We start from the raw sequence: 13,910 nt of genomic DNA, 5'->3' as shown, positions 1-13,910 counted from the left end.
GCAACTGAAACCAGCCGAACTGAACATATAAAGACAACTAACTGATCAGTTGGAAACTGATCAGTTGATATATTCAGTTGTGTGCTTACCAACAAATCAACTAATTCTAAGATCACTCATCTAAAAGCTGTCAAGCAAATTCTGAGAGATATTTTAGGGACCGTTGATCTAGGTTTATGGTACACCAAAGAAACAAATACCAATTTAGTGAGATTTAGTGACGCTGGCTAGTCTGTGACCTAGATGATAAGAAGAGTACAACTGGAGGATGTGTCTATCTAGGAAATAATCTGGTGTCATTGTACAATAGAAAACAAAACTTTGTCTTTTTTCTACTACTGAATCTGAAAATGTGGCAACTTGTAGTTGCTGTTAAAAATTTTCATAGTGAGACCATGATTGTTTACTGTGAAAACTCAAGTGCTACTGATATTTCAAAAAATCAAGTACAACACTCTTGAACAAAACACATTGACATCAGACATCATTTTATTCGAGATTTGGTTGAGAAAAGTATAATTGAAATAACATTTGTTGGAACTGAGAACCAAATGATGATATTTTTCACTAGACCATTGGATTTCGAGAGATTTTTTAACCTTAAGAAGTCTATCATATTGTGTGTATAATGATCACTCACGCGTGTTATCTTGGATATTGTAACACCTGTTGGTCGTGGATGTTGTAGAACCTGTGGCAACACCTATATGCATGTACTTTTGTACAATGCTAGACATATTGCATATAACATTTCTCAAATCCAAAGACCAAACTACTGCACAACTGATTAAGCTCTTCAAAAGACTTTTAAATTAAAAATCAGTTGGGATTGATCGAATAAGGTATGAGAGGGACTGAATTCATCAATCAAAATCTTTCTAACTTTTTTAGAAAATACTGGAATCAAGCATGAGCTCTCAGCAGCTAGAACACCTCAGCAAAATGGTGTAGCTGAGAGAAGAAATCGGACCCTTAAAAAAGCTACTAGAACAATGCTTACTGATTCTGGTATTTCTCAAAGGTTTTAGGCAGAAGCAATAAACACTGGATGTTACACGCAGAACAAATAAATGATTAATAAGAATCATATAAAAACACCATATGAGATCTGGATGGAAGAAAAAGTTTGGTTTCTTATTTCAAGATATTTGGCTGCAAATGTTTTATTCTTGATAATGGTAAAAATAATTTAAAAGCCTTTGTTGCTAAATCTGCAGAGGGAATATTTCTTGGATATTCTTCAGTTAGCAAAGCATATAGAGTTTTTAATAAAACCTCTTTAAATGTTGAAGAATCCATACATGTTGTTTTGATGATACTGTACTAACTGATAAACCATAAGTTGATCGATTTATAAAGATCAATTTGCAGGATGATAATGAAGAAGAAAATCATATCGATAGAAATATCCTTCAAACACCTGAACCTGAAATACTAGATCGATCAGATGATCTGGAACTTGCTTCTGAAATTCAGTTGGTTGAGCAAACAGATGATATTTAGTTACCAACTAATACAGCTCCAACTGAAACTGAAAACATTCAGATTCCAACAGAAGCAGTTGCTGATATGGAAGCAACAAATACTGAACTCAGATGGAAGAAAGAACATCCACTAGAATTGGTGATAGGTAATCCATCTGACCCGGTAAGAACAAGAAATCGAATGCTTAATTTGTTCATTCATTCTGCTTTTGTCTCACAACTGGAACCAAAGAAAACTGATGAAGCTCTTGCTGATCCTAACTGGATAAATGCAATGCAAGATGAGCTAAATCAATTTATCCATAGCAATGTCTGAGACTTAGTTTCAAGACCAGTTTGTAAAACAAATCTAGGTACAAAATGGGTATTAAGAAATAAACTGAACGAAGATGGTTCAGTTGCACGCAACAAAGCAAGATTGGTAGCACAAGGACATAGGCAGGAAGAATGAATTGACTATAATGAAACATATGCACCAGTTGACAAGATTCCTAAAAAGAGGAAAATTGTTGGAAACTTAATTCCGATTTTTGACAAACTAAGTGATTAATTTATTGGACTAACTGATCAAGCAGTTAATCAACTGACAGTTACCTCACTTAAGATTAATGCGCAGTTTATCAAAGGCAACTGAAACCAGCCGAACTGAACCTATAAAGTTGGAAACTGATCAGTTGGAAACTGATCAGTTGGAAACTGATCAGTTGATATATTCAGTTGTGAGCTTACCAGCAAATCAGCTAATTCTAAGATCACTCATCTAAAAGCTGTCAAGCAAATTCTGAGACATATTTTAGGGGCCGTTGATCTAGGTTTATGGTACACCAAAGAAACAAATACCAATTTAGTGAGATTTAGTGACGCTGGCTAGGCTGTGACCTAGATGATAAGAAGAGTACAACTGGAGGATGTTTCTATCTAGGAAATAATCTGGTGTCATTGTACAATAGAAAACAAAACTGTGTCTTTTTTCTACCACTGAATCTGAAAATGTGGCAACTTGTAGTTGCTGTTAAAAATTTTCATAGTTAGACCATGATTGTTTACTGTGACAACTCAAGTGCTATTGATATTTCAAAAAATCAAGTACAACACTCTTGAACAAAACACATTGACATCAGACATCATTTTATTCGAGATTTGGTTGAGAAAAGTATAATTCAAGTAACATTTGTTGGAACTGAGAACCAAATGATGATATTTTCATTAAACCATTGGATTTCGAGATATTTTTTAACCTTAAGAAGTCTATCATATTGTGTGCATAATGATCACTCACGCGTGTTATCGTGGATATTGTAACACCTGTTGGTCGTGGATGTTTTAGAACCTGTGGCAACACCTTATATGAATGTACTTTGGACAATGCTAGACATATTGCATATAACATTCATCATGTTTTGTGTAAAGTCTGTACAATGATTGTTATTTCCTAATGTGCTCTCAGTTGTTGTTCAAACTTCTAATCAAGTACTGGATAGTGGTTTATTCTCAATCTAAGTCATCAAATAATTGATAATGTTCGTGTAATATATGACCTTGTCAAATGTGAAAAAGTGATTGAGAAAATTTGTGTAAAAAGAAAAAAAATATAAAAGAGGAGAAAATAAAAAAATAGAGAAGAAAATGGAAAACGCTACCCAGAAAAGTCATATGAAAACTGTTTTTTAGTGTGAGAGCTATCACTTCTAAAATAAAATACAAATGAAAAAATATCTAGAAGAGTCCATTGGAGACCGTTCTTCTAACATGAGAGCTAACATTTCTGAATCAAAAGAAAGTTCATGAAAGTTTGACTCAAAATCAAGAGTTTTGCCAATAGATGTTACCGACACCAAGTACAGACATGCTACAATTTGATCATTGTCTGACACTTTCTTATTATATCATAGTTAAGGCATAATTATGACATGTATTTTGATTGTTTTGTGACTTTATCTTACTTAGTGAGCTATCAACTTTTAGCTTATAGCATTTGAAGAAACCCCTAATCTTCTAGATTTTGAATTTTTATGATTTTTATGCTAAGCAAGTTAAATCTATGTGGGATTAAACCTTGATGTTTTCTTGAAATAAAGATTGCACCGATTCAGATTTTTTTTAAATGTTGGATGATGGAGTAATCTTGATCTGTAATGAGATGAATTTTTGGCAGGTAACATTTTTTACGTTGGAAGAAATCACATTTAAATTTTGCCTTAATTACTCAGTTGTGTTGCTTCCAATCAAGTTATCCTCCTGCTCGATTTCTCTCTTCTCTTATTGCACTTGATTTTCTGCGTGACATCTTGCTTTGTTCATCGCAATTTCTCTGTGTATTCAAATTCTTTACAATTTACTTCTTGTGAAGATATTACATATGGCTGGAAATGGATAAGATCCATTGGATATCCGAAGCGAGATGACTGCTAGTGCAGATGTTGCAACCCCAGAGAAACACCACCCACAGCTGATGCAAAAATAGGTAAGTCTGGCGATCATGACGGCGATACTATTGAAGATTATCCATAGTTTGTTTGATTTTTCTTTGATCGTGTTATCTCTGAGTTTTTATTTCTGTTTTCTTAGTTATCTTGTTTTGTTAATGAAATTTATTAGTGTTCTAATTTCGTGTTACAACATCTATTTCACAGCACTGAACTAACATGCTTGAATTCAGGAGAGAGAACTATATAACTCAAGTGGAGTTATTATACCAGCGAACATAATGCATATAAGAAAAATAATATCATTTTTGGATGTTTTAGTAGTAAGACAAAAATGAAGAAATTTAAAAGAATATTTTATTCTTTAATTAATTTTTCTCTGTCGAAAATATTGTGATATTAATATATTTTGTTTTGCTTTTATAGACTAATAAGATTTTCTAGAATATTTATATTTATCTCTAGATATCATACTATTGTTCAAAAGAGTTTATTTTCTAATGAAATTTTTTTTTTCATATTGTGTAGCACTCTATACAAGGAATAAACTATAGGAAAAATGAAATCTATAAATAAGAGATCACTACTGCTCTGTGCGGTGATTTTTTGAGTTAAAGGACAAAAATAAACACATCAGGAAGAGTAACGAATTACGTCACTGAATTAGTAAAAGACCTCAAGCCAAGGCGTATTGAAACGTTGCAAAGAACATATAAATCACAACACCTAATCACTATTTTAATTAACGTGTCATTATTCGAGAAGTTCGGCTTCTCGTTTGTTGAATCCATAGTTTTGGTTATACGATTTGTTGGAAGCAGCCAAGATCTATATAAGTCCAGGAGGTCTTGGGTTCTAATCCTGGGAAGGCAAAAGCTCCAGTGCCTGGGCTGTAAAAGTTCTATGAGTAATGGATAATGGGATAACCGTGAGAGGACTTAAGCCCAATCGAGAACAGCCCATGTGCATTACAAGTTCAGCTGACGAGCCAACTGATTTCACCAAACCAATTCAAGACCAGTTCAACTGACCAATTCAAGACATCAGTTAGAAGCCGAACAGTTTGCAGAATATGACAAGCTTATCTCAATAGAATTCAGCTATGCGCATTTAAGAAAAACAATTGTCCAGTCAAAGAACAATAATAAACGTTGCAGCAGTGAAGGATCGTTTGTGCTAGTGCCTTCGAAGACATCTCGCACTCGACAATCTCCAATGAGCTTCAATAGCTCATGTTCTAAGAATATTAACACCGATGAATTAAATCGAGTTTGGTTAAAACCAAGCGGAAGAAACTCGAAGTAATCCTTCGTGAAGAATACAGTTATATTAGAAGACATTTTAACTTATGTAAACTGACTAACTGAAGGAGACTAGATTAGTTTTTGCATTCTTCAGTTCAGTTACGGTGACAACTGAACTGACGAATACTTCAACTGATCAAAACAGTTTGAAAGCAGTAGTCAATCAGTTAAGTACACAAGATATGTTTATGGATGTTCGGAGACTTCAACCGCTCTTACGTCACCCCTTCTATCTCCATGGATAGGATCCACTAGAAGACTTTGATTTATACAACTACTTGTACAAACACACTCAGCTAGGACTTACCCTACTGCCTAAACTGAACTCCTAGCTACCACTGAAGGGTAGCACCTTCCAGCCAACACTTCTGTAACGTCTATGTGTCAAAGACTACATACACAAGTTTAACGTCTTTGTGCAAAACTGTTTTTGGGTGATGAGAGTGTTTGTGTGTGTGAGAACTGAACAAAGTTATTCTCGCACACAGAGGGAAATAAGCTTCTAATCTAAGCTGATATATCTGTGAAGATATCCCTCGACTGGGCTAAATGCTTCTCTCAAGCTGATATAACTTTGAAACGTGCCCTTCTCTCTTTTTCTTGGGATGTCTTCTAGTTATGTATCCTTTTTGAGTTTTCACTGATCTCTTCCTTATATAAGCGGGAAAACTGATCGTACAGTGAGACTCAATTATTATATCCGTTGCATTTGAATCGGCTTCTTAGACTTTGTGTCTCGACTTTTCGACTGCCCTTCTGAAGCGTTTTGTCTTTAATGCTCTGATGCAATGTCCATTATTGTCCTTTGACTGTATAATGGCTTTGTACCTTCATGTACAGCTTGAATCCACTTGAAAGAGTTTGTCTACATCCATAACTGAAGGATTCTAACTGATGCTTCGAACTGGTCAATTGAACTGATCTTTCAGTTAGACTGGTGAATACAGTTGACTCGTCAGTTGAACTGATTTAACACTTCGTTCAGTTGGACAGATCGGCTGGGTTTCTTCATCAGTTGAACACTCCTTCAGCTGGCCAAGCTTCTGTGTTTTCCTGTTGAATCACCTATCAACTGGACAATCAGCTGGACTGCTCAATTGACGTAACCAGTTAGACTGATTCATTTTGTGCGATCATTTGGGTCTTCAGTTTTGCGATGTAAACATCTCGTGAGTGATCCTAGATGCTGCACACTAAGGTAGATCATTAGTAACACAATTAACAAGTTTTGTTATCATCAAAATCAAGATTCCAAACTTGAGAAGTTCCAACCAGCAGAGCTTAAAGTCAAGACGTTCCAGAATGATTGTCAGAAAGGACAATATAAATATCGAGGAACATATTCAAACTGTAACGGACGTATTTGATGAGTCTTGAAGAACGGTCACAAAGCCTCTATAATTACAAGATCAAGACCATCAACAAACAAGTGTGAAAAACAAAGAAAAGAAGAAAGGCACACATCTTATACAATAAGCAATTCGCCAGATTTGAGGGAACACTTCAAAGGGTAATCAACTTAGTTTAGAAGCACATTTCTCTCAGTGTGTGAGAATAATTTTGTGTTGTATTTAAAAATCAGTTCTCACACACATATACAGAGAGTTAAGCTTATTGAATAGTTGAGTTGAGTCTTTAACATATAAACGTTAAATAAATGTTGGCTGGAAGGTGCTGCTTTCAGTTTAGACTAGGAGTTCAGTTAAGCAATGGTTTATGTCCTAAACTGAGTGGGTTTGTATAAATCAAAGTTCTAATGGATCCTACCCAAAGTGGTAGAAGGGGTGACGTAGAAGCAGTTGAAGTCTCCGAACATCCATAAACATATCTTGTGTACTCAATTATTTAACTATTGTTTTCAAATTGATTTGATCAGTTCGAGCTGTCATCAGTTCAGTTCTCACCATAACTGAACTGATATATGCATTAACTGATTCCACTTATTTCAGTTATTCAGTTTAAACAAGTTAAAAGACTTTCAAATTAATCAGCTTTCTTAACGAATGATTATTTCGAATATTTTCCGCTTGGTTTAAAACCAAACTCGATCTAATTCATCGATATTATTAGAACACATACTATTGAAGCTCATTGAAAATATTGTGTTTGAAGCACCTTCACAGGTGTAAGAACCGATCCATCACGGTTTGATATGTATGTTTGAATGCACTTTGTTATCTCACTTGTTAAGGGAGTTAGCATTTATTTGTGTACTAATATTGATTTTTGTAAACTAATAATTTTTTTGATGAATCGTTTTACCCTGAAGCACCACACAATTTTTTATACATGTACATGAATTATTCTTATTTTTTTTAATTAATGTTTATTGGTATGTTTAATTAATATATTTCGCTTCATGTTATAAATATGTGTTACAATACCTGCACACAGCACCTAAATCTACCTAAATCAAATACACAATCTTAGGACTAAGCTTGCAGACACTTCCTACTCCCCAAGAAAAGTCCTTAGGAAAGGTGTTATTATAGCTCATCGCTTGTGCTAAGGATCATCTTTGGTTTTCATTTGGCAAATCATGAAATATTCGTTCACAGGAAAAAGTATACTTTGCTTAGAGAAAGTATGATTTTCTTAGAGAAGAAAGACGCAGAGTCTTCCCTTTTTTATATTTTAATGTTAAAACAATTCTTTCAAAAGCAAAAGCAACTTTGTCATAAACCAAGTTTGTAAAATTTAAAATTTTGAGCTGCAATAAAAATGAAAAATAATTCCTATATCACAAGTGTTTTTACCCTTACGTGGTGAAATTTTAGCTTTTGGTTCACGACACATTAATGTCGATTTAGGTCAATATTTTTATTAAAATGTGAAAAACTTACATGATCTAATGATATTGGATACTGGGAGAATTCCTCCGGTGTGAAGGATATACCAACTCTAAGAGAAATTCCACTTGTAATGTGATGAAAGCATACGTCACCTTAAAATATTAAATGAAATGCCAATTACAACAAAATATTTCGCACCTAACATGGACAACAAAACCATGGCAGGAAAATGATCCAAAAGAAGATATGTTCAATAAAGAATACAATTCCAAGAACATGGAGTAAGAAGATGAGCTACCTTATTAATGATTCATGCTTCCACAAAGCAGGCTCTGAGACCGTTTTCGTGGTCGAAAATTACCTGAAGGCAATTCCTTATCCTCTTCATGAGGAGAAACTGCATGCAACAGGGACTCGGAGAAAGGTTCACTTATGGTCCGCATGAAGAGGTTCAGATTTCGTTGATACTTCTCAATTAGAAGATCGTTTTTGTTTGATTTGTCTCCTGAAATTTGCGAAATTGCATCGTTGAAGAAATTCGATTTGTTAAACTCCACATCTTCGTCAGACATGTATAAACTCTCAGGAAAATTTTGCATAGCAAGATCATCATATTCCTCATCCGACTTGGTGAATTCCTCGTCCACAGATCCTTCGATCTGCCAGTCAGCAAACAAACCTTAATCCCAAACCACTAAGGTACATACAATGGAAATTTTGTGCGCTTGTTGTTACTTGAAATCTGATTTTAACATTTAGAGGCACACAATACTGAAAGAAAATATATTCAACTGCTTAATTAGCAAGTATGGATGTAAACCACCCACACGGACAAACCGTGAAAGCATATAGTGGCATGTTGTATGAAATTTTCCCAACTATACCACGCGCATGTACCTCTTCTTCGAGATGTTCCTTTCCATCACTAAGATCCTCATCACTGTCCCCCTCAGGAGGATCAACCTCTTCATCACTGCCTTGTACAGATCGGTCTTCCTTAGGCTGAAAAAAGAAGCGGCAAATAGTAAAAGGGACCTCAAATAGAATTAAAAAAAAAATACCTTAGTATTTCGCAGGTTAAAAGGTCAGATGCCGAAGACATACTGAAGCTTAAAGTTTCAGTACAGTTTAACCCAATTTTCTCATAAATTTCCTAAACCAGTGTATGTAGATGGGGTAGATGGTTTTGTAACTCACCTCCTTAGAAGGTACATTGGAGATCCTAGGAGAGCTACAGTACGATGAAAAGTGTCTACTACTATTTTCAGTTAGGAAGCCTCTTGATTCATCCATGCTGCTGGCGCTACTCGTGCATCCGGTGTCATTAGGCCAAGAGCTAATTCCGAAGTGACCAAACTGCAAATTGACCGGTTCAGCTTTACCTATCTGCAATGGCCCATACATAGGTGTTCCTACTCTGTTTCCCTTTGCATGACACTCAGTGGGGTTGCCATTATCATCCGTTACTCCAACAGGCCATGCCTTTGCCACAGAACCATCATGATTCAAAAGTGCCATCAGTTGATTACTAGAACCTTTCCTTTGGATCAACTGAAACATTCCCTTGGAGCTCAAGGAATTGGCAGTAAGCTGATTCCTGTACTCCTCATCAACAATGGCAACCGTGTTTGTGATTGGATCATAAAGCTGCTCTCCTGCCTGACGCCTTCTTAAGCAGCTGAAAACAGTGGCATGAATGGCCGCTACACTTTTATCAACATTTGTATTGTTTATTTTTGGCACCAAATGCTTATCTGCTCTATCACAAAGATATTCTTGAATTCGTCTGATATTCCGTATATATTTTACATACTTGTTTTTAGCAGGATCCAGTGTCATGTACTTCGCTCGAACTGCAAATCTTTCCAAGTGCTTATCCTCATTAGAGATATATATCATGAATGGTATAATTGATGGGTGCTTCTTCATGAGCCCCATCTGCATGAAAATATCAAATTGTGATCAAATTTTAATTCCTGAAATTGAAATGGAAAACATAATACTTTTTAAACCTGAAAATCTTAAAACTTATCACATGAATTATTACCACGAAATTGAGACTCAAGTGAACGCCTTCCACCACCACTGATTCTTTCCGATCTTCCCATGATGTAATTAAACGGTCAAGGCTATCAATTACCATTTCACTTTGTGCCTTGAATCCTTCAATCGCCATCTGTTTCGAACTGATCAAATCACTGGTGTTGAAATTTCCATCAGATTTTCCAGCTGTGGAATTTCTAAATGCCTCATCCTTAGTAGTTGAAGTGGCTGAAATGCCAGCAGATTTCTTTGCTTTCCTTTTGCTCTTAGCTTCTGCAACAGCCACGGGGTCTAAATGTTCCCCAGCATGGTAGGTTGAAGCCCAAAGTAACGGATTCTGTTTCTCATCAACAAAGCTCCTCATCATATGCCGAATTGAATCCGTAGATATAACTGTCGTTAAACCCAATCTGCTACCCTGTAATCATGCTCTACTTGAATAAGTCTATATGAACTCGTGTGACCATTCAAAAAGTAAAATTACCATGCGTAAAAAGGGATGTACCAACATGGTAACAAACATCATTATAAAATTCTCAAATAAAAAATCTGAAAACAGAAACCTGTGATATTGATCCCATACCACCGTAAGACCAATTTCAAAAGAAAAAATTACCATAAGATATGAGCAGAGAACAATGTGATCATTAAACAAAGACATATAACAACCAGATGCTCGAAAAAAATAACTCAAAATGAGTAATAAAACAACTCAATGAAAGAAACTAAGCAAGCATCAATTTGAAACCAAATACAATTTCCTAAGAAATTTTGGCACCAGAACAACATACCAGCAAGGCAGATAATGTAGATTTTCCACAGCCACTAGTGCCACACAACAACACTGTCATAGATTCTTTCCTTTCTTTGATTCTGAAATAATCGAACAACAACTAAGAGAGGAAAAAAGGGAGGTCTAATATAAATATGAAGTTTAAAAAATAGAGTAAAGAACTACAATTGGAAGCAGGAAGGAAAAAGTAGTAATTCGATCATACATGTTGATAAAAGTACACCGACTATCAACCAAACACTCAACACGAGCTTCGAAAAATGTTCTTTCTAAATGTAACCGTCAGATTAGCACTCTGAACCTTACAAGTGTATAGCTTAGATGAACATGTACCTGCAAGCTAAAAACAAATCAGCCCGTTGATACGGCCCCACATACTTGTATTCAGAAAGAGTTTCACAGACCAAATCTTGAAAACGATTTCTTTTAACGACGACTGTGGTGCGTCTTTTGTACAATTCAAATGGTATGCTTTTACTCCTATCTTCCTCTACATCTAATTGATCAACATCTGCTCTGTCCAACCAGTCATCATAGCATTCAGTATCCCTTTGGTTATGGAATCCAGAATCTTGTGACATCATAAAACGCGCAGAAGCCAACTTGTCTACCATTGTATCACGTCTCAATATTTCAAACACACTTTGGCTAATCTGACAAAACAAGAATTGTATCACCATACAATAAACCAAGAGCTGGTGGAGGTATAATACGCATGCTATGAAATCCCTCTAAAGAAACCTTAAAAAACTTTTTTGAATTGAATACAAGGTACCCAGACATAATTTGGAAACAAGGCATGATTGAAAAACTATGCTCTATAAGAAAAAGACACATCTAACTTTGACGTGCATCAGGTCGTCCAAAATCGCCTATCCAGAATTACGTTAAGCCTACTAACCAATTTGGCTTGATCTTGTGAAGTCTTTACTCATGTTGACCAAAAAATTCGCCTACCACAAATATATTTCAAACTAATGTCAAAACAAAAAGATAAAACAACTGATTAGTTTCACAAAATTCAGTCCCTTGATCATGAATCAAGAAAGTGGAAAAAATCTGGCACTACAAGTCTGTTTGGGGAAAAAGTACACTGCAGCTACCGAATGAACAGCCCAAAATTCAATTCTCATAAATTGTCATATTAGTTTATCAATTTCGTCGTCGAACATTACCCGCACGAATACTGATTCATGCAAACCACAGAAGTAGCAATACAAGGACAAGCAGTGACCTTAAAGGCATGTCGAGGCTTGCAACCCATGAGTTGCAGAGTGCTCTGGAGAACAGACCGCGTGTACCGAAAAGACGACGCCACGTCATTGTCCACCACCACTACGTACAGCAGCTTCGCTACACCCTCCGCCCCCGCCATTCGTCAGGCCTATTCCACTGCATGCACAACACAAATACGTCAAAATTCAGAAGGAAATCAAAAATAGAAAGCATTTCCCACGATTCAGAAATCAATTATCATCACAATGCAGGTGCGTATACACAAGAAGGAATCGAATTAACCTCCAGAAGAATTCTCAGGAGCTAGGGTGCGATACACTCGTGGATATCGATGCGATCACCATGTAAATGGAGATTCATTGCCACCTGTTTCCACGCATCGTAGCTCCAAAGCCTCCACGAATCAGTCACCTCTCTCGTGTATAAACCACGACGGACTTTCGAAATGACAAATTTTTTTCCGAAATGACAATTTTGGGTCTGCCCATGATTTTTTTTTTTAAGTTGCTTTTTGTTGGACTGTCTCATATTTTTATATTATATTTATGAAAAAATAAATATGATTACACTAAAATTAATATTTTTTATGAGTCACGTAAATTGATACCCCTATCACAAAATTAATTTATAAAACAATATTACATAAATTTTTGTATGTTTTTACACAAAAATATTATTTAAAATTTGGAACCTTATCCTTGTCACTAGATTAAAAAACGTTGCCTATTTTTTATATAAAATTATTTTCTCAAACTAAATCTAAATTATGATCGGTAATATACTCTAAAGTTAACGTATATATATTAAGAGATGGTCTAACGGATATATATCATGAGACGAGTTTTTGATATTAAAATAATATTTTTTTCATTAATTTGATTAATTCAAAAATCAATTTAATAAAATTGATATATAAAATCCTCTCATATAAAATTTATTTAATAAATTTTTTTGTTATTATTGTTGGATCCGGAGAGAGAAAATAGTAATTTTAAAAGAGTTAGAAAAAGAATTTAGTGTATAGTTGATATATAGGTCGATTAAATTTTCATTAATACAAGTAATTATATATGCAAACAGGGCCAATATAGTCACTGGATGGATGGCTTTACGAGTACTAGTGATCTAATGCACATATTGCCTACTTTTATAATTTTTTTTTTTGTGTTTAACATTTTTTTGGGAAAATTTGAAATTTGACAATATATTTTTTTATTTTTAATTTTTATTTATTTTTGTTTATTTTTAATTTTTATTGTTTTTTGTTTTATGAGGACTCAAGTTTTTTTTAAAGATATTATAGATAGTTATCTAAAAATATATATTTAAATTATTTGAGAAATAAAATAAAATGTCCTTGTAATTCTCTGAATTTCTGAAATATATCCCTAGCTTTAGATGGAGCCAAATTGGTCCCTTAATTTGGTGTTTTTTTAATAAATAATTTAAAATATACATATATATTTTAAAAATTAATGTGTGGCAGTGTACCCAAAAGCAAGGTTCTAAAAAACGTGAAGCGTCTCGAAGCGTAGATGTCGAGCTCCAAGCTTTTCAAGGTTAAGCGAGTTTAGCACGGGCTTAAGCGTGAAAAAGTGATTTTTATCTTTAGTGTAATTATAATTATTTCAAATCAATAAATAGATAAAATAATACATAAATATGATAAATTTAACTCTGATACATTAATTCTCATTTTTATAAAAACATAAAATTCTTAAAATTACAATATTTATTTGTTTTTACAACTCGAATACATTAAAAATTAATAAATATTTGTCAAATCATTGTCAGACATGATTAATCATAATTAAAATTAAAAAATAAAAATC

The 13,910-nt window shown here is 34.5% G+C and overlaps 1 protein-coding gene across 2 annotated transcripts; it reads right to left on the bottom strand.

The window, feature by feature from the left end:
* Positions 1–8,132: 8,132 nt before the first annotated feature.
* On the bottom strand, positions 8,133–12,483 carry LOC140830945 (P-loop NTPase domain-containing protein LPA1 homolog 1-like). 2 transcript variants are annotated; one of them, XM_073194534.1, is made up of 8 exons: positions 12,361–12,483; positions 12,077–12,226; positions 11,176–11,495; positions 10,841–10,922; positions 10,054–10,467; positions 9,204–9,944; positions 8,904–9,008; positions 8,133–8,665 (listed from the first exon to the last, which is right to left on the bottom strand). In XM_073194534.1, exons 2-8 carry the CDS (start codon positions 12,215–12,217, stop codon positions 8,309–8,311), a joined length of 2,160 nt encoding a protein of 719 aa, XP_073050635.1. In that variant the 5' UTR covers positions 12,218–12,226; positions 12,361–12,483; the 3' UTR covers positions 8,133–8,308. The 2 variants fall into 2 exon arrangements, with proteins under 2 accessions (XP_073050635.1, XP_073050636.1); XM_073194535.1 differs by having other exon boundaries at positions 11,176–11,490.
* Between the last annotated feature and the right edge of the window lie 1,427 nt (positions 12,484–13,910).

The sequence above is a fragment of the Primulina eburnea genome, chromosome 4, assembly GCF_022965805.1.
Source record: "Primulina eburnea isolate SZY01 chromosome 4, ASM2296580v1, whole genome shotgun sequence".
In the NCBI taxonomy this organism is placed as follows: domain Eukaryota; kingdom Viridiplantae; phylum Streptophyta; class Magnoliopsida; order Lamiales; family Gesneriaceae; genus Primulina; species Primulina eburnea.
Note: the sequence above shows the minus strand (reverse complement) of the source record. Positions and strands in the feature narration are given on the sequence as shown.

Bases quoted from the DNA above. Each gene is read 5' to 3' on its own strand.
- LOC140830945 (XM_073194534.1), bottom strand. From the start codon at position 12,217: ATGGCGGGGGCGGAGGGTGTAGCGAAGCTGCTGTACGTAGTGGTGGTG. The intron at 11,496-12,076 runs GTCACTGCTTGT...TTGTTTTGTCAG, and splicing joins AGCCTCGACATGCCTTTAAG to ATTAGCCAAAGTGTGTTTGA. The intron at 8,666-8,903 runs GTACATGCGCGT...GCTGACTGGCAG, and splicing joins AGGAACATCTCGAAGAAGAG to ATCGAAGGATCTGTGGACGA.